The sequence below is a fragment of the Saccoglossus kowalevskii genome, chromosome 3, assembly GCF_978046115.1.
Source record: "Saccoglossus kowalevskii chromosome 3, keSacKowa6.1, whole genome shotgun sequence".
NCBI lineage: Eukaryota > Metazoa > Hemichordata > Enteropneusta > Harrimaniidae > Saccoglossus > Saccoglossus kowalevskii.
In genome coordinates this window covers 9,588,575-9,615,957 of record NC_140643.1, presented here as the reverse complement: position 1 = coordinate 9,615,957, position 27,383 = coordinate 9,588,575, and the positions used below count along the sequence as shown (strand labels likewise).

General features: G+C 35.7%; 1 protein-coding gene across 1 annotated transcript in view; it reads left to right on the top strand.

Moving 5' to 3' along the window:
- LOC100371741 (N-acetyltaurine hydrolase-like) overlaps window positions 1-25,959 on the top strand; it is a 73,619-nt gene extending 47,660 nt beyond the window's left edge. Inside the window, exons 2-7 of the mRNA XM_002739009.2 lie at window positions 16,044-16,224; window positions 17,330-17,414; window positions 24,543-24,731; window positions 24,955-25,083; window positions 25,230-25,501; window positions 25,601-25,959. Of these exons, the coding sequence (XP_002739055.2) occupies window positions 16,044-16,224; window positions 17,330-17,414; window positions 24,543-24,731; window positions 24,955-25,083; window positions 25,230-25,501; window positions 25,601-25,774 (1,030 nt within the window). The 3' untranslated portion in view covers window positions 25,775-25,959. The remainder of the gene's footprint in view (window positions 1-16,043; window positions 16,225-17,329; window positions 17,415-24,542; window positions 24,732-24,954; window positions 25,084-25,229; window positions 25,502-25,600) is intronic.
- The last annotated feature ends 1,424 nt before the right edge of the window (window positions 25,960-27,383 follow it).

Sequence of the window (27,383 nt, the reverse complement as noted above, 5' to 3'; positions counted from 1 at the left end):
GCCAGTCTTGGTGTAAATCATGACATCTAGACTGACTATTCACATTTGTTTTGCCAGTCTTGGTGTAAATCATGACATCTAGACAGACTATTCACATTTTTTACCAGTCTTGGTGTAAATCATGACATCTAGACTGACCATTCACATTTGTTTTGCCAGTCTTGGTGTAAATCATGACATCTAGACTGACCATTCACATTTGTTTTACCAGTCTTGATGTAAATCATGACATCTAGACTGACTATTCACATTTGTTTTGCCAGTCTTGGTGTAAATCATGACATCTAGATTGACCATTCACATTTGTTTTACCAGTCTTGATGTAAATCATGACATCTAGACTGACTCTTCACATTTGTTTTGCCAGTCTTGGTGTAAATCATGACATCTAGACTGACTATTCACATTTGTTTTACCAGTCTTTATGTAAATCATGACATCTAGACTGACCATTCACATTTGTTTTACCAGTCTTGATGTAAATCATGACATCTAGACAGACTATTCACATTTGTTTTGCCAGTCTTGGTGTAAATCATGACATCTAGACAGACTATTCACATTTGTTTTGCCAGTCTTGATGTAAATCATGACATCTAGACTGACCATTCACATTTGTTTTGCCAGTTTTGGTGTAAATCATGACATCGAGACTGACCATTCACATTTGTTTTGCCAGTCTTGATGTAAATCATGACATCTAGACTGACTATTCACATTTGTTTTGCCAGTCTTGGTGTAAATCATGACATCTAGACTGACTATTCACATTTGTTTTACCAGTCTTGGTGTAAATCATGACATCGAGACTGACTATTCACATTTGTTTTGCCAGTTTTGGTGTAAATCATGACATCTAGACTGACCATTCACATTTGTTTTACCAGTCTTGATGTAAATCATGACATCTAGACAGACTATTCACATTTGTTTTGCCAGTCTTGATGTAAATCATGACATCTAGACTGACCATTCACATTTGTTTTGCCAGTCTTGGTGTAAATCATGACATCTAGACTGACTATTCACATTTGTTTTACCAGTCTTGGTGTAAATCATGACATCGAGACTGACTATTCACATTTGTTTTGCCAGTTTTGGTGTAAATCATGACATCTAGACTGACTATTCACATTTGTTTTACCAGTCTTGATGTAAATCATGACATCTAGACTGACCATTCACATTTGTTTTACCAGTCTTGATGTAAATCATGACATCTAGACAGACTATTCACATTTGTTTTGCCAGTCTTGATGTAAATCATGACATCTAGACTGACCATTCACATTTGTTTTGCCAGTTTTGGTGTAAATCATGACATCGAGACTGACCATTCACATTTGTTTTGCCAGTCTTGGTGTAAATCATGACATCTAGACTGACTATTCACATTTGTTTTGCCAGTTTTGGTGTAAATCATGACATCTAGACTGACCATTTACATTTGTTTTGCCAGTTTTGGTGTAAATCATGACATCTAGACTGACTATTCACATTTGTTTTGCCAGTCTTGGTGTAAATCCTGACATCTAGACTGACTATTCACATTTGTTTTGCCAGTCTTGGTGTAAATCATGACATCTAGACTGACTATTCACATTTGTTTTGCCAGTCTTGGTGTAAATCATGACATCTAGACTGACTATTCAAATTTTTTTTACCAGTCTTGGTGTAAATCATGACATCTAGACAGACTATTCACATTTTTTTACCAGTCTTGGTGTAAATCATGACATCTAGACTGACCATTCACATTTGTTTTGCCAGTCTTGGTGTAAATCATCACATCTAGACTAACCATTCACATTTGTTTTACCAGTCTTGATGTAAATCATGACATCTAGACTGACTATTCACATTTGTTTTGCCAGTCTTGGTGTAAATCATGACATCTAGACTGACCATTCACATTTGTTTTACCAGTCTTGATGTAAATCATGACATCTAGACTGACTCTTCACATTTGTTTTGCCAGTCTTGGTGTAAATCATGACATCTAGACAGACTATTCACATTTTTGTTACCAGTCTTGGTGTAAATCATGACATCTAGACTGACCATTCACATTTGTTTTGCCAGTCTTGGTGTAATCATGACATCTAGACTGACTATTCACATTTGTTTTGTCAGTATTGATGTAAATCATGACAATTAGACTGACCATTCACATTTGTTTTGCCAGTCTTGGTGTAAATCATGACATCTAGACTGACCATTCACATTTGTTTTGCCAGTCTTTATGTAAATCATGACATCGAGACAGACTATTCACATTTGTTTTTACCAGTTTTGGTGTAAATCATGACATCTACACTGACTATTCACATTTGTTTTGCCAGTTTTGGTGTAAATCATGACATCTAGACTGACCATTCACATTTGTTTTTACCAGTCTTGGTGTAAATCATGACATCTAGACTGACCATTCACATTTGTTTTGCCAGTCTTGATGTAAATCATGACATCTAGGCTGACCATTCACATTTGTTTTTACCAGTTTTGGTGTAAATCATGACATCTACACTGACTATTCACATTTGTTTTGCCAGTTTTGGTGTAAATCATGACATCTAGACTGACCATTCACATTTGTTTTTACCAGTCTTGGTGTAAATCATGACATCTAGACTGACTATTCACATTTGTTTTGCCAGTCTTGATGTAAATCATGACATCTAGACTGACTATTCACATTTGTTTTGCCAGTCTTGATGTAAATCATGACATCTAGACTGACCATTCACATTTGTTTTGCCAGTCTTTATGTAAATCATGACATCTAGACTGACCATTCACATTTGTTTTGCCAGTCTTCATGTAAATCATGACATCTAGACTGACTATTCACATTTGTTTTGCCAGTTTTGATGTAAATCATGACATCTAGACTGACCATTCACATTTGTTTTTACCAGTCTTGGTGTAAATCATGACATCTAGACTGACTATTCACATTTGTTTTGCCAGTCTTGATGTAAATCATGACATCTAGACTGACCATTCACATTTGTTTTGCCAGTCTTTATGTAAATCATGACATCTAGACTGACCATTCACATGTGTTTTGCCAGTCTTGGTGTAAATCATGACATCTAGACTGACCATTCACATTTGTTTTGCCAGTCTTGGTGTAAATCATGACATCTAGACAGACTATTCACATTTGTTTTGCCAGTCTTGATGTAAATCATGACATCTAGTCTGACCATTCACATTTGTTTTGCCAGTCTTGGTGTAAATCATGACATCTAGACTGACCATTCACATTTGTTTTGCCAGTCTTCATGTACATCATGACATCTAGACTGACTATTCACATTTGTTCTTACCAGTCTTGGTGTAAATCATGACATCTAGACTGACTATTCACATTTGTTTTACCAGTCTTGGTGTAAATCATGACATCGAGACTGACTATTCACATTTGTTTTGCCAGTTTTGGTGTAAATCATGACATCTAGACTGACCATTCACATTTGTTTTACCAGTCTTGATGTAAATCATGACATCTAGACAGACTATTCACATTTGTTTTGCCAGTCTTGATGTAAATCATGACATCTAGACTGACCATTCACATTTGTTTTGCCAGTCTTGGTGTAAATCATGACATCTAGACTGACTATTCACATTTGTTTTACCAGTCTTGGTGTAAATCATGACATCGAGACTGACTATTCACATTTGTTTTGCCAGTTTTGGTGTAAATCATGACATCTAGACTGACTATTCACATTTGTTTTACCAGTCTTGATGTAAATCATGACATCTAGACTGACCATTCACATTTGTTTTACCAGTCTTGATGTAAATCATGACATCTAGACAGACTATTCACATTTGTTTTGCCAGTCTTGATGTAAATCATGACATCTAGACTGACCATTCACATTTGTTTTGCCAGTTTTGGTGTAAATCATGACATCGAGACTGACCATTCACATTTGTTTTGCCAGTCTTGGTGTAAATCATGACATCTAGACTGACTATTCACATTTGTTTTGCCAGTTTTGGTGTAAATCATGACATCTAGACTGACCATTTACATTTGTTTTGCCAGTTTTGGTGTAAATCATGACATCTAGACTGACTATTCACATTTGTTTTGCCAGTCTTGGTGTAAATCCTGACATCTAGACTGACTATTCACATTTGTTTTGCCAGTCTTGGTGTAAATCATGACATCTAGACTGACTATTCACATTTGTTTTGCCAGTCTTGGTGTAAATCATGACATCTAGACTGACTATTCAAATTTTTTTTACCAGTCTTGGTGTAAATCATGACATCTAGACAGACTATTCACATTTTTTTACCAGTCTTGGTGTAAATCATGACATCTAGACTGACCATTCACATTTGTTTTGCCAGTCTTGGTGTAAATCATGACATCTAGACTAACCATTCACATTTGTTTTACCAGTCTTGATGTAAATCATGACATCTAGACTGACTATTCACATTTGTTTTGCCAGTCTTGGTGTAAATCATGACATCTAGACTGACCATTCACATTTGTTTTACCAGTCTTGATGTAAATCATGACATCTAGACTGACTCTTCACATTTGTTTTGCCAGTCTTGGTGTAAATCATGACATCTAGACAGACTATTCACATTTTTGTTACCAGTCTTGGTGTAAATCATGACATCTAGACTGACCATTCACATTTGTTTTGCCAGTCTTGGTGTAATCATGACATCTAGACTGACTATTCACATTTGTTTTGTCAGTATTGATGTAAATCATGACAATTAGACTGACCATTCACATTTGTTTTGCCAGTCTTGGTGTAAATCATGACATCTAGACTGACCATTCACATTTGTTTTGCCAGTCTTTATGTAAATCATGACATCGAGACAGACTATTCACATTTGTTTTTACCAGTTTTGGTGTAAATCATGACATCTACACTGACTATTCACATTTGTTTTGCCAGTTTTGGTGTAAATCATGACATCTAGACTGACCATTCACATTTGTTTTTACCAGTCTTGGTGTAAATCATGACATCTAGACTGACCATTCACATTTGTTTTGCCAGTCTTGATGTAAATCATGACATCTAGGCTGACCATTCACATTTGTTTTTACCAGTTTTGGTGTAAATCATGACATCTACACTGACTATTCACATTTGTTTTGCCAGTTTTGGTGTAAATCATGACATCTAGACTGACCATTCACATTTGTTTTTACCAGTCTTGGTGTAAATCATGACATCTAGACTGACTATTCACATTTGTTTTGCCAGTCTTGATGTAAATCATGACATCTAGACTGACCATTCACATTTGTTTTACCAGTCTTGATGTAAATCATGACATCTAGACTGACTCTTCACATTTGTTTTGCCAGTTTTGGTGTAAATCATGACATCTAGACTGACCATTCACATTTGTTTTTACCAGTCTTGGTGTAAATCATGACATCTAGACTGACTATTCACATTTGTTTTGCCAGTTTTGGTGTAAATCATGACATCTAGACTGACCATTCACATTTGTTTTTACCAGTCTTGGTGTAAATCATGACATCTAGACTGACTATTCACATTTGTTTTGCCAGTCTTGATGTAAATCATGACATCTAGACTGACCATTCACATTTGTTTTACCAGTCTTGATGTAAATCATGACATCTAGACTGACTCTTCACATTTGTTTTGCCAGTCTTGGTGTAAATCATGACATCTAGACAGACTATTCACATTTTTGTTACCAGTCTTGGTGTAAATCATGACATCTAGACTGACCATTCACATTTGTTTTGCCAGTCTTGGTGTAATCATGACATCTAGACTGACTATTCACATTTGTTTTGTCAGAATTGATGTAAATCATGACAATTAGACTGACCATTCACATTTGTTTTGCCAGTCTTGGTGTAAATCATGACATCTAGACTGACCATTCACATTTGTTTTGCCAGTCTTTATGTAAATCATGACATCGAGACAGACTATTCACATTTGTTTTTACCAGTTTTGGTGTAAATCATGACATCTACACTGACTATTCACATTTGTTTTGCCAGTTTTGGTGTAAATCATGACATCTAGACTGACCATTCACATTTGTTTTTACCAGTCTTGGTGTAAATCATGACATCTAGACTGACCATTCACATTTGTTTTGCCAGTCTTGATGTAAATCATGACATCTAGGCTGACCATTCACATTTGTTTTTACCAGTTTTTGTGTAAATCATGACATCTACACTGACTATTCACATTTGTTTTGCCAGTTTTGGTGTAAATCATGACATCTAGACTGACCATTCACATTTGTTTTTACCAGTCTTGGTGTAAATCATGACATCTAGACTGACTATTCACATTTGTTTTGCCAGTCTTGATGTAAATCATGACATCTAGACTGACTATTCACATTTGTTTTGCCAGTCTTGATGTAAATCATGACATCTAAACTGACCATTCACATTTGTTTTGCCAGTCTTTATGTAAATCATGACATCTAGACTGACCATTCACATTTGTTTTGCCAGTCTTCATGTAAATCATGACATCTAGACTGACTATTCACATTTGTTTTGCCAGTTTTGATGTAAATCATGACATCTAGACTGACCATTCACATTTGTTTTTACCAGTCTTGGTGTAAATCATGACATCTAGACTGACTATTCACATTTGTTTTGCCAGTCTTGATGTAAATCATGACATCTAGACTGACCATTCACATTTGTTTTGCCAGTCTTTATGTAAATCATGACATCTAGACTGACCATTCACATGTGTTTTGCCAGTCTTGGTGTAAATCATGACATCTAGACTGACCATTCACATTTGTTTTGCCAGTCTTGGTGTAAATCATGACATCTAGACAGACTATTCACATTTGTTTTGCCAGTCTTGATGTAAATCATGACATCTAGTCTGACCATTCACATTTGTTTTGCCAGTCTTGGTGTAAATCATGACATCTAGACTGACCATTCACATTTGTTTTGCCAGTCTTCATGTACATCATGACATCTAGACTGACTATTCACATTTGTTCTTACCAGTCTTGGTGTAAATCATGACATCTAGACTGACTATTCACATTTGTTTTACCAGTCTTGGTGTAAATCATGACATCGAGACTGACTATTCACATTTGTTTTGCCAGTTTTGGTGTAAATCATGACATCTAGACTGACCATTCACATTTGTTTTACCAGTCTTGATGTAAATCATGACATCTAGACAGACTATTCACATTTGTTTTGCCAGTCTTGATGTAAATCATGACATCTAGACTGACCATTCACATTTGTTTTGCCAGTCTTGGTGTAAATCATGACATCTAGACTGACTATTCACATTTGTTTTACCAGTCTTGGTGTAAATCATGACATCGAGACTGACTATTCACATTTGTTTTGCCAGTTTTGGTGTAAATCATGACATCTAGACTGACTATTCACATTTGTTTTACCAGTCTTGATGTAAATCATGACATCTAGACTGACCATTCACATTTGTTTTACCAGTCTTGATGTAAATCATGACATCTAGACAGACTATTCACATTTGTTTTGCCAGTCTTGATGTAAATCATGACATCTAGACTGACCATTCACATTTGTTTTGCCAGTTTTGGTGTAAATCATGACATCGAGACTGACCATTCACATTTGTTTTGCCAGTCTTGGTGTAAATCATGACATCTAGACTGACTATTCACATTTGTTTTGCCAGTTTTGGTGTAAATCATGACATCTAGACTGACCATTTACATTTGTTTTGCCAGTTTTGGTGTAAATCATGACATCTAGACTGACTATTCACATTTGTTTTGCCAGTCTTGGTGTAAATCCTGACATCTAGACTGACTATTCACATTTGTTTTGCCAGTCTTGGTGTAAATCATGACATCTAGACTGACTATTCACATTTGTTTTGCCAGTCTTGGTGTAAATCATGACATCTAGACTGACTATTCAAATTTTTTTTACCAGTCTTGGTGTAAATCATGACATCTAGACAGACTATTCACATTTTTTTACCAGTCTTGGTGTAAATCATGACATCTAGACTGACCATTCACATTTGTTTTGCCAGTCTTGGTGTAAATCATGACATCTAGACTAACCATTCACATTTGTTTTACCAGTCTTGATGTAAATCATGACATCTAGACTGACTATTCACATTTGTTTTGCCAGTCTTGGTGTAAATCATGACATCTAGACTGACCATTCACATTTGTTTTACCAGTCTTGATGTAAATCATGACATCTAGACTGACTCTTCACATTTGTTTTGCCAGTCTTGGTGTAAATCATGACATCTAGACAGACTATTCACATTTTTGTTACCAGTCTTGGTGTAAATCATGACATCTAGACTGACCATTCACATTTGTTTTGCCAGTCTTGGTGTAATCATGACATCTAGACTGACTATTCACATTTGTTTTGTCAGTATTGATGTAAATCATGACAATTAGACTGACCATTCACATTTGTTTTGCCAGTCTTGGTGTAAATCATGACATCTAGACTGACCATTCACATTTGTTTTGCCAGTCTTTATGTAAATCATGACATCGAGACAGACTATTCACATTTGTTTTTACCAGTTTTGGTGTAAATCATGACATCTACACTGACTATTCACATTTGTTTTGCCAGTTTTGGTGTAAATCATGACATCTAGACTGACCATTCACATTTGTTTTTACCAGTCTTGGTGTAAATCATGACATCTAGACTGACCATTCACATTTGTTTTGCCAGTCTTGATGTAAATCATGACATCTAGGCTGACCATTCACATTTGTTTTTACCAGTTTTGGTGTAAATCATGACATCTACACTGACTATTCACATTTGTTTTGCCAGTTTTGGTGTAAATCATGACATCTAGACTGACCATTCACATTTGTTTTTACCAGTCTTGGTGTAAATCATGACATCTAGACTGACTATTCACATTTGTTTTGCCAGTCTTGATGTAAATCATGACATCTAGACTGACTATTCACATTTGTTTTGCCAGTCTTGATGTAAATCATGACATCTAGACTGACCATTCACATTTGTTTTGCCAGTCTTTATGTAAATCATGACATCTAGACTGACCATTCACATTTGTTTTGCCAGTCTTCATGTAAATCATGACATCTAGACTGACTATTCACATTTGTTTTGCCAGTTTTGATGTAAATCATGACATCTAGACTGACCATTCACATTTGTTTTTACCAGTCTTGGTGTAAATCATGACATCTAGACTGACTATTCACATTTGTTTTGCCAGTCTTGATGTAAATCATGACATCTAGACTGACCATTCACATTTGTTTTGCCAGTCTTGATGTAAATCATGACATCTAGACTGACCATTCACATTTGTTTTGCCAGTCTTTATGTAAATCATGACATCTAGACTGACCATTCACATGTGTTTTGCCAGTCTTGGTGTAAATCATGACATCTAGACTGACCATTCACATTTGTTTTGCCAGTCTTGGTGTAAATCATGACATCTAGACAGACTATTCACATTTGTTTTGCCAGTCTTGATGTAAATCATGACATCTAGTCTGACCATTCACATTTGTTTTGCCAGTCTTGGTGTAAATCATGACATCTAGACTGACCATTCACATTTGTTTTGCCAGTCTTCATGTAAATCATGACATCTAGACTGACTATTCACATTTGTTCTTACCAGTCTTGGTGTAAATCATGACATCTAGACAGACTATTCACATTTGTTTTGTCAGTCTTGATGTAAATCATGACATCTAGACTGACCATTCACATTTGTTTTGCCAGTCTTGGTGTAAATCATGACATCTAGACTGACCATTCTCATTTGTTTTGCCAGTCTTCATGTAAATCATGACATCTAGACTGACTATTCACATTTGTTTTGCCAGTCTTGATGTAAATCATGACATCTAGACTGACCATTCACATTTGTTTTGCCAGTCTTCATGTAAATCATGACATCTAGACTGACTATTCACATTTGTTTTACCAGTCTTTGTGTAAATCATGACATCTAGACTGACTATTCACATTTGTTTTGCCAGTCTTCATGTAAATCATGACATCTAGACTGACTATTCACATTTGTTTTGCCAGTCTTGGTGTAAATCATGACATCGAGACTGACTATTCACATTTGTTTTTACCAGTCTTGGTGTAAATCATGACATCTAGACAGACTATTCACATTTGTTTTACCAGTCTTGGTGTAAATCATGACATCTAGACTGACTATTCACATTTGTTTTACCAGTCTTGGTGTAAATCATGACATCTAGACTGACTATTCACATTTGTTTTGCCAGTCTTTGTGTAAATCATGACATCTAGACTGACCATTCACATTTGTTTTCCCAGTTTTGGTGTAAATCATGACATCTAGACTGACCATTCACATTTGTTTTGCCAGTCTTGATGTAAATCATGACATCTAGACTGACCATTCACATTTGTTTTCCCAGTTTTGGTGTAAATCATGACATCTAGACTGACCATTCACATTTGTTTTGCCAGTCTTGGTGTGAATCATGACATCTAGACTGACCATTCACATTTGTTTTGCCAGTCTTGATGTAAATCATGACAACTAGACTGACCATTCACATTTATTTTGCCAGTCTTGGTGTGAATCATGACATCTAGACTGACTATTCACATTTGTTTTGCCAGTCTTGATGTAAATCATGACATCTAGACTGACCATTCACATTTGTTTTACCAGTCTTGGTGTAAATCATGACATCTAGACTGACCATTCACATTTGTTTTACCAGTCTTGATGTAAATCATGACATCTAGACTGACTATTCACATTTGTTTTGCCAGTCTTGGTGTAAATCATGACATCTAGACTGACCACTCACATTTGTTTTACCAGTCTTTATGTAAATCATGACATCTAGACTGACTCTTCACATTTGTTTTGCCAGTCTTGGTGTAAATCATGACATCTAGACTGACTATTCACATTTGTTTTACCAGTCTTTATGTAAATCATGACATCTAGACTGACCATTCACATTTGTTTTACCAGTCTTGATGTAAATCATGACATCTAGACAGACTATTCACATTTGTTTTGCCAGTCTTGGTGTAAATCATGACATCTAGACTGACCATTCACATTTGTTTTACCAGTCTTGGTGTAAATCATGACATCTAGACTGACCATTCACATTTGTTTTGCCAGTCTTGATGTAAATCATGACATCTAGACTGACCATTCACATTTGTTTTGCCAGTCTTGGTGTAAATCATGACATCTAGACTGACTATTCACATTTGTTTTACCAGTCTTGGTGTAAATCATGACATCGAGACTGACTATTCACATTTGTTTTGCCAGTTTTGGTGTAAATCATGACATCTAGACTGACCATTCACATTTGTTTTACCAGTCTTGATGTAAATCATGACATCTAGACAGACTATTCACATTTGTTTTGCCAGTCTTGATGTAAATCATGACATCTAGACTGACCATTCACATTTGTTTTGCCAGTTTTGGTGTAAATCATGACATCGAGACTGACCATTCACATTTGTTTTGCCAGTCTTGGTGTAAATCATGACATCTAGACTGACTATTCACATTTGTTTTGCCAGTTTTGGTGTAAATCATGACATCTAGACTGACCATTTACATTTGTTTTGCCAGTTTTGGTGTAAATCATGACATCTAGACTGACTATTCACATTTGTTTTGCCAGTCTTGGTGTAAATCCTGACATCTAGACTGACTATTCACATTTGTTTTGCCAGTCTTGGTGTAAATCATGACATCTAGACTGACTATTCACATTTTTTTTTACCAGTCTTGGTGTAAATCATGACATCTAGACAGACTATTCACATTTTTTTACCAGTCTTGGTGTAAATCATGACATCTAGACTGACCATTCACATTTGTTTTGCCAGTCTTGGTGTAAATCATGACATCTAGACTAACCATTCACATTTGTTTTACCAGTCTTCATGTAAATCATGACATCTAGACTGACTATTCACATTTGTTTTGCCAGTCTTGGTGTAAATCATGACATCTAGACTGACCATTCACATTTGTTTTGCCAGTCTTGGTGTAAATCATGACATCTAGACTGACTATTCACATTTGTTTTACCAGTCTTGGTGTAAATCATGACATCGAGACTGACTATTCACATTTGTTTTGCCAGTTTTGGTGTAAATCATGACATCTAGACTGACCATTCACATTTGTTTTACCAGTCTTGATGTAAATCATGACATCTAGACAGACTATTCACATTTGTTTTGCCAGTCTTGATGTAAATCATGACATCTAGACTGACCATTCACATTTGTTTTGCCAGTTTTGGTGTAAATCATGACATCGAGACTGACCATTCACATTTGTTTTGCCAGTCTTGGTGTAAATCATGACATCTAGACTGACTATTCACATTTGTTTTGCCAGTTTTGGTGTAAATCATGACATCTAGACTGACCATTTACATTTGTTTTGCCAGTTTTGGTGTAAATCATGACATCTAGACTGACTATTCACATTTGTTTTGCCAGTCTTGGTGTAAATCCTGACATCTAGACTGACTATTCACATTTGTTTTGCCAGTCTTGGTGTAAATCATGACATCTAGACTGACTATTCACATTTTTTTTTACCAGTCTTGGTGTAAATCATGACATCTAGACAGACTATTCACATTTTTTTACCAGTCTTGGTGTAAATCATGACATCTAGACTGACCATTCACATTTGTTTTGCCAGTCTTGGTGTAAATCATGACATCTAGACTAACCATTCACATTTGTTTTACCAGTCTTGATGTAAATCATGACATCTAGACTGACTATTCACATTTGTTTTGCCAGTCTTGGTGTAAATCATGACATCTAGACTGACCATTCACATTTGTTTTACCAGTCTTGATGTAAATCATGACATCTAGACTGACTCTTCACATTTGTTTTGCCAGTCTTGGTGTAAATCATGACATCTAGACAGACTATTCACATTTTTGTTACCAGTCTTGGTGTAAATCATGACATCTAGACTGACCATTCACATTTGTTTTGCCAGTCTTGGTGTAATCATGACATCTAGACTGACTATTCACATTTGTTTTGTCAGTATTGATGTAAATCATGACAATTAGACTGACCATTCACATTTGTTTTGCCAGTCTTGGTGTAAATCATGACATCTAGACTGACCATTCACATTTGTTTTGCCAGTCTTTATGTAAATCATGACATCGAGACAGACTATTCACATTTGTTGTTACCAGTTTTGGTGTAAATCATGACATCTACACTGACTATTCACATTTGTTTTGCCAGTTTTGGTGTAAATCATGACATCTAGACTGACCATTCACATTTGTTTTTACCAGTCTTGGTGTAAATCATGACATCTAGACTGACCATTCACATTTGTTTTGCCAGTCTTGATGTAAATCATGACATCTAGGCTGACCATTCACATTTGTTTTTACCAGTTTTGGTGTAAATCATGACATCTACACTGACTATTCACATTTGTTTTGCCAGTTTTGGTGTAAATCATGACATCTAGACTGACCATTCACATTTGTTTTTACCAGTCTTGGTGTAAATCATGACATCTAGACTGACTATTCACATTTGTTTTGCCAGTCTTGATGTAAATCATGACATCTAGACTGACTATTCACATTTGTTTTGCCAGTCTTGATGTAAATCATGACATCTAGACTGATCATTCACATTTGTTTTGCCAGTCTTTATGTAAATCATGACATCTAGACTGACCATTCACATTTGTTTTGCCAGTCTTCATGTAAAACATGACATCTAGACTGACTATTCACATTTGTTTTGCCAGTTTTGATGTAAATCATGACATCTAGACTGACCATTCACATTTGTTTTTACCAGTCTTGGTGTAAATCATGACATCTAGACTGACTATTCACATTTGTTTTGCCAGTCTTGATGTAAATCATGACATCTAGACTGACCATTCACATTTGTTTTGCCAGTCTTTATGTAAATCATGACATCTAGACTGACCATTCACATGTGTTTTGCCAGTCTTGGTGTAAATCATGACATCTAGACTGACCATTCACATTTGTTTTGCCAGTCTTGGTGTAAATCATGACATCTAGACAGACTATTCACATTTGTTTTGCCAGTCTTGATGTAAATCATGACATCTAGTCTGACCATTCACATTTGTTTTGCCAGTCTTGGTGTTAATCATGACATCTAGACTGACCATTCACATTTGTTTTGCCAGTCTTCATGTAAATCATGACATCTAGACTGACTATTCACATTTGTTCTTACCAGTCTTGGTGTAAATCATGACATCTAGACAGACTATTCACATTTGTTTTGCCAGTCTTGATGTAAATCATGACATCTAGACTGACCATTCACATTTGTTTTGCCAGTCTTGGTGTAAATCATGACATCTAGACTGACCATTCTCATTTGTTTTGCCAGTCTTCATGTAAATCATGACATCTAGACTGACTATTCACATTTGTTTTGCCAGTCTTGATGTAAATCATGACATCTAGACTGACCATTCACATTTGTTTTGCCAGTCTTCATGTAAATCATGACATCTAGACTGACTATTCACATTTGTTTTACCAGTCTTTGTGTAAATCATGACATCTAGACTGACTATTCACATTTGTTTTGCCAGTCTTCATGTAAATCATGACATCTAGACTGACTATTCACATTTGTTTTGCCAGTCTTGGTGTAAATCATGACATCGAGACTGACTATTCACATTTGTTTTTACCAGTCTTGGTGTAAATCATGACATCTAGACAGACTATTCACATTTGTTTTACCAGTCTTGGTGTAAATCATGACATCTAGACTGACTATTCACATTTGTTTTACCAGTCTTGGTGTAAATCATGACATCTAGACTGACTATTCACATTTGTTTTGCCAGTCTTTGTGTAAATCATGACATCTAGACTGACCATTCACATTTGTTTTCCCAGTTTTGGTGTAAATTATGACATCTAGACTGACCATTCACATTTGTTTTGCCAGTCTTGATGTAAATCATGACATCTAGACTGACCATTCACATTTGTTTTCCCAGTTTTGGTGTAAATCATGACATCTAGACTGACCATTCACATTTGTTTTGCCAGTCTTGGTGTGAATCATGACATCTAGACTGACCATTCACATTTGTTTTGCCAGTCTTGATGTAAATCATGACAACTAGACTGACCATTCACATTTATTTTGCCAGTCTTGGTGTGAATCATGACATCTAGACTGACTATTCACATTTGTTTTGCCAGTCTTGATGTAAATCATGACATCTAGACTGACCATTCACATTTGTTTTACCAGTCTTGGTGTAAATCATGACATCTAGACTGACCATTCACATTTGTTTTACCAGTCTTGATGTAAATCATGACATCTAGACTGACTATTCACATTTGTTTTGCCAGTCTTGGTGTAAATCATGACATCTAGACTGACCATTCACATTTGTTTTACCAGTCTTTATGTAAATCATGACATCTAGACTGACCAGTCACATTTGTTTTGCCAGTCTTGATGTAAATCATGACATCTAGACTGACCATTCACATTTGTTTTCCCAGTTTTGGTGTAAATCATGACATCGAGACTGACTATTCACATTTGTTTTACCAGTTTTGGTGTAAATCATGACATCTAGACTGACCATTCACATTTGTTTTGCCAGTCTTTATGTAAATCATGACATCTAGACTGACCATTCACATTTATTTTGCCAGTCTTGGTGTGAATCATGACATCTAGACTGACCATTCACATTTGTTTTACCAGTCTTGATGTAAATCATGACATCTAGACTGACTATTCACATTTGTTATGCCAGTCTTGGTGTAAATCATGACATCTAGACTGACCATTCACATTTGTTTTACCAGTCTTTATGTAAATCATGACATCTAGACTGACCAGTCACATTTGTTTTGCCAGTCTTTATGTAAATCATGACATCTAGCCTGACCATTCACATTTGTTTTACCAGTCTTGGTGTAACACTTATGCATGAACATCTGATGGTTGACTATGCAAAAAACTTCGGACTTCCTGTTGCTGAGTCATCAAGAGCTGCAATTGGTGGATTGACATTAGAACAGCAACAACACCTATGGCATCAGCCACTTACGCTACAAAACGTTGGTCATGTGAGAAGTTATTTTAACCAGGTAATAAATTGATGAAAATGAAAAATATACCTATCACAGTGACTTAGATTTCCGAGTTTAATTATAATTATATCATAGACTGCCTCAATATCATTTGATAAAAACTCATTCAAAAAAGCCATTCTGTAGAAAAAGGGTTTTTTGCAGTCGAAATAAACAAAATGCGTTGTCTTTGTGTTCATTAATTTTGTTTGTGCCCGATGACCCCGACCAACAAAATACCAAGACACCTTGCTGATGAGGGTACAGACAGACATGCCCTGTACTCGTGTTTACATGTTTGTAAATTCAATTAGTGCTCATTTCTGCCATTTCTCATTCTATTTAGTTTCTTGGTAACATCAAGTTTGAATGTCTTACATTGTTTATCGAACCATGGCTGATCAGACTGATCTATTTCGATTTATTGACCTATCATTGTGGTGTACACTACACCATCAGAAGATATCAACGTTTATAAACAATTTTAAGCTTCATTGATATTCAACAAGCGAGTTAAAACTACCTGTATTTCCAGAACTTGGAGAGAGTTTCGAAATCTTGTCTGAAATCAAAATTCCAAACACATTCGCGGTATCACATTACAGTATCATTCTCGTCATCTTTTGTTAGAGACACTAAATTCGATTTGTGTGTTTGTTTGTTGCATATTTATGAGAAACATTATTGGATGATAATCAGATTCAATCTTTGAGTCGATCGCAAAAACAGTTAAAAGATAAAAGTACTTTCCACTTCAGGATTATTGTATAGTCTACCAATGACAATAGAAACACATGCATTGCATAACTACTAATATAAAGAGTTTTTTCCGTCAGATCAGTTTGCTGTGAAATAACACCCGTCACAGTCGAGTCGAGTCGTACTCTAAGAAAAAGATTCTGTCACTTCATATACCGAGTCTTCCAGAAATTAATATAGACGACCATGTGTGCACTCATTGACATTTGCAAGTATTTTACCCTGTTCTGATAACGTCGCTATAATTATGACTAGATGCTAGCCTATCCCATCACCATTTACAAGATATTCTAGTAATTGATGAATGTTTATAACCATAATTTATCATACATGTATATTCACATATTATGTATTTATTTTTTAGAATAAAGACAATATGATACTGAATGATGTACATGTTATGTGTGAAGAAATGTCAATCTACAAAGCACGTGGTGGAAGTTCTTTAGGTAAGGTCAACTTTACCCCAATCTATTTTATTGTACTGTTACGTAATGTATCAATTAGTAAGGTACGTCATGACCCGTATATATGGTCTTGTTATGAACTGTACATCCAATATGTCGTCTTGGTTTTAAATCATTTGAATGTATACAGTTAAATAAGTATGCGTGTTCCGTTTAATTTGACAGTGACTGATAATGTTGACATTACAATATTTATTTTTTATTTTTTACAACGGAACCAGGTTTGTCAATGTTAGCAAACTGTACAGGGCTCGCCAATGTTTATAAACTGTACAGGGCTCGCCAATGTTTATAAACTGTGCAGGGCTCGCCAATGTTTATAAACTGTGCAGGGCTCGCCAATGTTTATAAACTGTACAGGGCTCGCCAATGTTTATAAACTGTGCAGGGCTCGCCAATGTTTATAAACTGTGCAGGGCTCGCCAATGTTTATAAACTGTACAGGGCTCGCCAATGTTTATAAACTGTGCAGGGCTCGCCAATGTTTATAAACTGTGCAGGGCTCGCCAATGTTTATAAACTGTACAGGGCTCGCCAATGTTTATAAACTGTACAGGGCTCGCCAATGTTTATAAACTGTACAGGGCTCGCCAATGTTTATAAACTGTACAGGGCTCGCCAATGTTTATAAACTGTGCAGGGCTCGCCAATGTTAGCAAACTGTACAGGGCTCGCCAATGTTTATAAACTGTACAGGGCTCGCCAATGTTTATAAACTGTACAGGGCTCGCCAATGTTTATAAACTGTACAGGGCTCGCCAATGTTTATAAACTGTACAGGGCTCGCCAATGTTTATAAACTGTACAGGGCTCGCCAATGTTTATAAACTGTACAGGGCTCGCCAATGTTTATAAACTGTGCAGGGCTCGCCAATGTTTATAAACTGTACAGGGCTCGCCAATGTTTATAAACTGTGCAGGGCTCGCCAATGTTTATAAACTGTGCAGGGCTCGCCAATGTTTATAAACTGTACAGGGCTCGCCAATGTTTATAAACTGTGCAGGGCTCGCCAATGTTTATAAACTGTGCAGGGCTCGCCAATGTTTATAAACTGTGCAGGGCTCGCCAATGTTTATAAACTGTGCAGGGCTCGCCAATGTTTATAAACTGTACAGGGCTCGCCAATGTTTATAAACTGTGCAGGGCTCGCCAATGTTTATAAACTGTGCAGGGCTCGCCAATGTTTATAAACTGTACAGGGCTCGCCAATGTTTATAAACTGTACAGGGCTCGCCAATGTTTATAAACTGTACAGGGCTCGCTAATGTTTATAAACTGTACAGGGCTCGCCAATGTTTATAAACTGTACAGGGCTCGCCAATGTTTATAAACTGTACAGGGCTCGCCAATGTTTATAAACTGTGCAGGGCTCGCCAATGTTTATAAACTGTGCAGGGCTCGCCAATGTTTATAAACTGTACAGGGCTCGCCAATGTTTATAAACTGTACAGGGCTCGCCAATGTTTATAAACTGTACAGGGCTCGCCAATGTTTATAAACTGTGCAGGGCTCGCCAATGTTTATAAACTGTACAGGGCTCGCCAATGTTTATAAACTGTGCAGGGCTCGCCAATGTTTATAAACTGTACAGGGCTCGCCAATGTTTATAAACTGTACAGGGCTCGCCAATGTTTATAAACTGTGCAGGGCTCGCCAATGTTTATAAACTGTACAGGGCTCGCCAATGTTTATAAACTGTGCAGGGCTCGCCAATGTTTATAAACTGTACAGGGCTCGCCAATGTTTATAAACTGTGCAGGGCTCGCCAATGTTTATAAACTGTGCAGGGCTCGCCAATGTTTATAAACTGTGCAGGGCTCGCCAATGTTTATAAACTGTGCAGGGCTCGCCAATGTTTATAAACTGTACAGGGCTCGCCAATGTTTATAAACTGTGCAGGGCTCGCCAATGTTTATAAACTGTACAGGGCTCGCCAATGTTTATAAACTGTACAGGGCTCGCCAATGTTTATAAACTGTGCAGGGCTCGCCAATGTTTATAAACTGTACAGGGCTCGCCAATGTTTATAAACTGTACAGGGCTCGCCAATGTTTATAAACTGTGCAGGGCTCGCCAATGTTTATAAACTGTACAGGGCTCGCCAATGTTTATAAACTGTACAGGGCTCGCCAATGTTTATAAACTGTACAGGGCTCGCCAATGTTTATAAACTGTGCAGGGCTCGCCAATGTTTATAAACTGTACAGGGCTCGCCAATGTTTATAAACTGTGCAGGGCTCGCCAATGTTTATAAACTGTACAGGGCTCGCCAATGTTTATAAACTGTGCAGGGCTCGCCAATGTTTATAAACTGTGCAGGGCTCGCCAATGTTTATAAACTGTACAGGGCTCGCCAATGTTTATAAACTGTACAGGGCTCGCCAATGTTTATAAACTGTACAGGGCTCGCCAATGTTTATAAACTGTACAGGGCTCGCCAATGTTTATAAACTGTACAGGGCTCGCCAATGTTTATAAACTGTACAGGGCTCGCTAATGTTTATAAATGTGCTGTTCAACTGTGATGTCAGCAAACTAACCAGCTTTAGTTTATGTTTGCCAACTTAACAATTTACTTAATACAGATGGTCAGTGGATTATGGTCGACATAACAGTTGATTCAGTTCGTTTTGTTGTGTTTATATAGACCTAATGTAGAAAGCCCTTTTTTATAGTGCTAACTCAAATCTTAGTGAGCTTTGTGAACATACTTTAGAAGTAATTGTCTGTGAGGATTTTAATACCATGTTAAATGAATCTATTGACAGAGCGGGTACTAATTTACATAATTATCACCCCAAATCACGAGATAGTATTAATAATTAATTTAATGTCCACTTGGGATGCAACGGACGTTTGGCGATTACGCAATCAGATTCCTGGCGAAGGGGAACAAGAGCTAGTCGAATTGATTATATTTTGATCCATTTCTCCTTTGTAGCAAAGGTTACTATGGCAACTATAGGTGAACGGTTCCGTTCTAACCATTGTTTGATATCTGTCGGTATTGAAACTAGTAGGGTATTGGCACTTTAATACTTCACTTTTGAGTGACAGTGAATTTCTCAACCAGTCGAAGCAATTTGTTACGGAATTTTTTGAAGTTAATATTGGGACCTTGACTCCACACAATGTTTGGGATGCTTTTAAATGTGCATTTAGAGGTCATTGCATAATTGCAGTTCATATAAATGTAAGTAATATAAACAAAAGGAAAAGAAACTCCTTGACGAAATCAATAAATTACAAAATTTAATTGACTTGGTAGATATCCCTAACATCGTCAGTTTGAAAGAACTCGCAATAAAACAGGATGAACTACAATCATATTATTCAATGAAAACAGCTGGTCTCATTATCCGTGCGAAAGCACGCTGGATGTTAGCTGGGAACGGCCAACTAAGTATTTTTTTTAATTTTATTCAAAGGAATTGTTCTCGAAATCTAAACAAATTATCACTCACAAATTATATTCTTTGGATGGAGAAGTTGAACCATCTTAGAAAGATTATGGTGATGTTTTCCCCGTAAATTACAATTTTGTTAGTGAATCGAAAAAGTCATGAGGGTATGATCACAGTGTCCGAGTTACGTAATGCAATAAATTCTTTTCCACCTGGGAAATCACAGGTTTAGATGGTATTCCGGTGGAAGTTTATAAGTGTTTTTACACAGTTAGCCCCAACATGCTTTGTTTTGAGTATTCATATGAATGCATTCAACTGCCATCGTCACAAAAAACCGGGCTACTAACTTTGCTTCTCAAAAAGGATGCCCACTAACTCTTTTGTGCTGTGATGTCCTTCTCCTCGTGTGAAACATGTGATCTCAGATATAATTAATGAAGACCAAACTGTGTTCATTCATAGTCGATTTATTGCACACAATATTCGAAGGTTGATGGAAATTATTGATACGTATGAAAACATGATGAACCGGGATTGGTTCTTAAAGCTGATTTTGAAAAAGCATTTGATAAGTTAAGATGGGATTTAATTATAAATAGTTTAGAATATTTTAATTTTGGTCAATCATTTGTAACCTGGGTGACACTCGTGTACCGGATATTAGTAGCCGTATATTCAATAATGGTAATATTTCAATGCAGTTTGGTGTTAGACAGGGTTGCCCCATGCCACCTTACTTGTTTATTATTTGTGTTGAGCTTTTGGCCAATAGAGTGAGACGCTGTGACAAAATTAAAGGTTTATATACAGGTCCCATAGAGAATAAGATCTCTCAATATGCGGATGACACCAATTTCCCAACGTATCCTTCCCGTGAATCACTTAACTTGTTGCTAAGTATTTTGTCTAATTTTGCAATTATTCCTGGGTTGAAACCAAATTATGATAAAAGTCGTGAGGCAGGGGTCTATAAAAATACAAACTTTACAATTGAAACATCTCATACTGTAACCTGGGCTGACGGTTCTGTTGATGTTCTTGGTACATCTTCCTGGTGATTATTCACAAATAACTACATTTTAATTATCGCATTGAAAAAGTGAGAAAGTTGTTGCAGCCATGGAAGGGCATTGGTCTGGCGGTATATGGTAAAATAATGATTATAAAGTCTTCGGCGATTTCGCAATTTGTTTATGTCTCTTCCCTCCCCGGACGCAGCTTTTTTTTTAAAAAAAACAAACATGATAATATAGTTTTCCGGTTTTTATAGGGAGGTGAACGTGATTGGGTTAAAAAAGACGATGTCTACAAACCATGTGATAAAGGTGGCCTCAACCTAACCAATTTAAGAGAATTCAATGCCGAGACTTTATTGTAATACAAAATCTTTCTGTAGTGTATATTACTGGATCAATTTGGTGGTATTTTAATCTTTTTCGCAAATTTTGAAAAAAATACCGTATTACTTTCGACCAATTACCCATCGCTTTTTTGAAAGAAATTATTTATCCATGGCTGCAATATAACTGTATCCTAATTGATAAAATAGATAACATTTTGCAGAAAATAATTTGGAACAATTCGAATGTGCCCATCAACAGGGACCCTATTGTATGGAAACAATTTATAGATGCTGGTATTATCTTTATCAATGATTTATTTGGTGAGACTTGTACATTAATGAAATATGATGAATTTATTGTAAAGTTTGGTAAGTTATGTACACATCACGTGTATAATTATTTGGTATCAGCCATTCCATCTACTTGGAAAAAAAACAAAGCCGAATAATGAAAAGATTTGTACGCCAAATGGTTAACAAGTGATAAAATTAACACGTATTTATTGAATTTGTATAGTTCAAATTATATCTCTTAGCATATTAAACACTATTATCATGACATTCCTGACTGTAGCATTCCGTGGAAAATAGTGTTCTCACTTCCTTACAGGATAACAATGGATGCCAAATTAAGATATTTTCAATACAAGCTTATTATAAAATTGTTGCAATCAAATCGTCTTCTTCACTCATGGAATATGATTGATGATCCTGTATGTACGTATTGTAAGGAAGTAATAGAGGACTATTTTCATCTCTTCTGGAATTGCGTTTTTATTTCAGAATTCTGGTCATGCGCATTACATACCAACGTATCATTAAATTAAATGTATCCTTGGTGATGTCGAAGACCATGCCAATATATTATTTAATGCATTTCTCCTGATGGGTCCATACTAAATCTATCGTTGTAAATATTGGGAAATAGTATCAACATGAATTGTCTCAAGCAGTATGTTAAATCTGTGAATACTATTGAAAATCAAAGAGAATTGGGGTGCGTTTGAATAATACTTTTAACTAGAACGATCACTAGATGTCAACTCTTTCTCCCTTTACCTGTACATACTAGGTATTCTTTTCTTTTTTCTGTACAATGTAAGAAAAACAAAACAATTTACTTGATATTATGTTTCGAAATGTTACATATAAATATATGACAAAACTCGACCACAACTTCAGAAACTTTATTTTGCCATATATTGGTGTGTAAAAAGTAATTGATCACACCCCTATGAAACCCTAATTCTAAATATTCCATATATTGGAGCAGTGAAATGGAGTGACAGCATATGTGTGGGTTAAGGTGGATATAGCTTCACTATTACACCAATAATTTTGTAAATTTTACTTTGTACTCTCATATACACAAATTTATATCGATTAAAATCCTTGGCAAGTGTAAAAAAGCACGTAATCTGTCCGGGATCAGAATCAATTAACAATCACGTCGATACTGAAACCATCGTAGAGGAATGACATATCCTAAAATCCAACATACCTAATTATTCCCTGACTATACTTATTGCGTAATATGGATTTTTAATTTAATATTGGTTTTAACAATGGGATGACTCGCATATTGGTGTCTCCGCTGTTTTTAGGTAAAAAGGTGGACTCCCAATCCTGCTTTCTAGCCATCTAAAACCAGGTTTAAGGGTGGAGAAGATCAATCGATCTGTAATTCTAGCTATAGCTATACTAATTTTGTGTGCCACAAAAGGGTGGTTTTACTTGGAGGGTCTATGATCCATGTCACAGTGACTCTTATTCGAATACTAACACCATAAATAGCACATACTTGGAGGGCTGACATTTTCTGCACGAAAAAAGTCATTCTAATATAAATGCTCGTACAAACCAGGTCCCTGACTGATGTATGATTGTAAGGGCATGATGTGTGTTAAATTTCATAGCCAGGAACACTAACTCTAGGTAGTTGATCTAGGTATTCTTTTTTTACTTTGTAACATTTCTATACATTTTCAATACATAACAAATCCTATATGTACATCAGTTCCTTTATATAGTTATTTTTTTAAAATAATAAATAGATCACGTCCAGTTTATATTTACCGCTTTTGGTTTTCTGTTGTTTACTTAATTGGTCATGGTTTGTTATTCTTTACTGATTGGACATGGTTTATATTATTTACCAACTAGATATGGTTTACAGTGGTTGACTGTGTTTGAAGTTTCCTAATTCACCAACTGAACATGGTTTTCCTATTTTCACAAGGGTTTGACTATGTTCAACCTGTAGAATTTTGAATTACTGTGAACTACTAATGTTTTAGTATTGGCAAAAGTTAACAATCAATATTTGTGTATAATGGTTAACAGATATTTTTTGTTAAAAGTTGAATGCAGTGTTGATGGGATGAGCCGCAATCCTATAGCCATGAAGAAAATAAGTGAAATTACAGGGGTTAACGTTGTCATGGGAACCGGATACTATCTTGCAAGGGTTCATCCACCAGATATGGACCACCAAACTGTGGAATTAATTTCAGATAAGTTAATTTCTGAAGTTTATGAGGGAGTTGATGGTAAGCAATATTGTTTTTTTTTAATTTCATTATGTGTAATGTGTTTGTCATATTTCATGACGTTCAGTTCCGAACTGGAATGACATCAATATTTCTAGGAGGCTGATATATTTATTGACACAAGTAATCATTACCCTACAAGTTATAAAGCAATATTGTTCACGTATTGATGACCATGAGGTATAATGTTGGCATAATAGTTAATTACACTACTTCTTTAAAGGTGGTATATGTGCTGGAATCATTGGAGAATTGGGTTGTTCTACCAATCTGGCAGAAAATGAAATTAAAGTATTAAAAGCAGCTGCAATAGCACAACGAGAAACTGGGTTACCTATATCCATTCATCCAGGTATGTCAGAGAAACATGGGGGTATATATCCATGTATCACCCTTTGAAGTTACAACATTTAGTGAATAAATGCAATTTTCTTTTGAAATACATAGTTTCATGGTAATTAACTTGATATTAATGAGAATGTAATTTTAATCACACAGGATATTCAACTGAATCTCCATTCCAAATAGTGGACATTCTCAAATCAGAAGGTGCAGATCTGAGTCGAGTTATCATTGGTCACATTGACAGAGGAGTCATCTCCATACAAGCGATGATTGAGTTGGCAAAAAAAGGATGCATATTAGAGTTTGATCAGTTTGGTTGGGGTTGTTCCATGGTGCATGCACTGTCACATGGTTTGGATTATCCAAGCGATTTTACTCGGTGTCACATGATCCGTGAATTAAGGGATTATGGGTTTCTAAAACAGGTAGGTGATGCTCCACTTTTAACAGGCATGTAATCATTTCATTCATGTGCGGTATTCACGCAAATTGTAATCAAACCATTCATACATTGTTCTCTGTAGGTTGTTATGTCTCATGACATTGCATTCAAGACACGTCTTGTTAAATATGGAGGGGAGGGGTATGAATACCTGTTGAAGAATATTGTACCATTTATGCTGAAACGAGGACTGACACAGGATGATGTTAATACAATGATGATTGAAAATCCAAAAAGACTTCTAACTGTGCAGTAAACATCCAGCATTACTTTTACTTATCCCCCTCTATATTATGTGACCTCCCTCTATATTATGTGACCTCCCTCTATATTATGTGACCTCCCTCTATATTATGTGACCTTCGCATATACCATGCTACTGTTGTACCTTACCTGTAATATTATTTACACAATAATAAACGCAGGAAATCTCGTCTTAAATCTTCAAAGAAGTAGGTTTTATGATAAACTGTTTTTGAACTTCATTGATCATTGTGAGGCAGTGATTTAACCACCCGGCTAAAGTGAAGGTGTGACCTGCGTACGAAAGAATGGCCCAGCTCAAAAAATCACAGAATGTAAAATACATTTAATTATATTCCCAGACGAGTCGTTCTAAATCACTTCAATCTAAATATTTTATGAAAGAACTAGATAAATCTGTTATTTGGACTTTTAATCAGTATTGTGAAGAAATTAAACAGTCTATTCAAAATGTGTTTATTAAAAATTGCAGATTGAAACACTAGAAAAATATATTCAAAACGATTTTGTGTAACCTTACTGGTTTGTTGTACAAGTCTGTGATGTGCGTTTTTACATTTGGGCAGTAAAATTACTAGAATTCGTAAATTATTTAAAAAACATCCTGAAGACTTATTTATGCCATATCTACAATCACTGAAAAAAAGTAAAGAAATCCAATGAGTGTCCACGGAGTAGTTCTCTTTTAATTGACTGAGTTTGCACTAGTATTGAAATGTTTGAAATGGCTAATGGTGATTCCTGTTACGTTGTACAAAGACGATTAACATAATAATAATAACTTTATTACACTACTAGGGCGCAGTATGGTAAATAAAATACAAATCATAAAAACATACAGTAGCTAAACTATAAAATAAAATTAAAATTAAAAGATGTTAATAGCTCAATAGAAAAGGTTAATTACAGGATTCTCCCAATGTAGAGGTGATCGCTATCATATACCTGATTTCTGTTTTGCTTTATTTAGAAACTTTGCCAGGGGTATAAAGCATGTCATTATTTTAATGAAATTGTCTGTTTTATTTAGTTTATTTTTAATTCCTATTTCTTGAAACAGCTCTCCTCTTTCTTTATCGAGAAACTCACAATCTAGAATAAAATGTTGTTCGTCCTCAACTGAATTTGTATGACATTTTTTCCAAAATCGCTTTTTCGCATGAATTTTTGTTCGTTGTTGTCTGCTTCTTTCAATTTCTAAATTGTGATCTCTAAGCCTAAATTTACTCACAATTGTTATTTCGGTTACATTACGTATTGGCCGACAGTATCCTACTCGGTCGAAAAATGTTACCACCTTTCCTAAAAAAGCGCCCCTTGTAAGTTACCTATTGATATGCTAATTTTTGTATATTTGTCCACCAGTGTTATGACCTTGGTTAGCTAACTCTGTATAATCTCTGCTGTGTTCAGAGTTGAATACGAGACTGTCCTGTTGGTTGTATACACATTGTAAAACACTCTCTATACAACATTTGTAACCCTTACTCATTTCCCAAACACTGTATTTTTTGTGGAGAACTTAGACGTCTATGACATTATAAAGGTTTTAGGATTGTCGAATTTACTTGGCTGAATTCTTTAGTGGTCTGAGGCTGAAT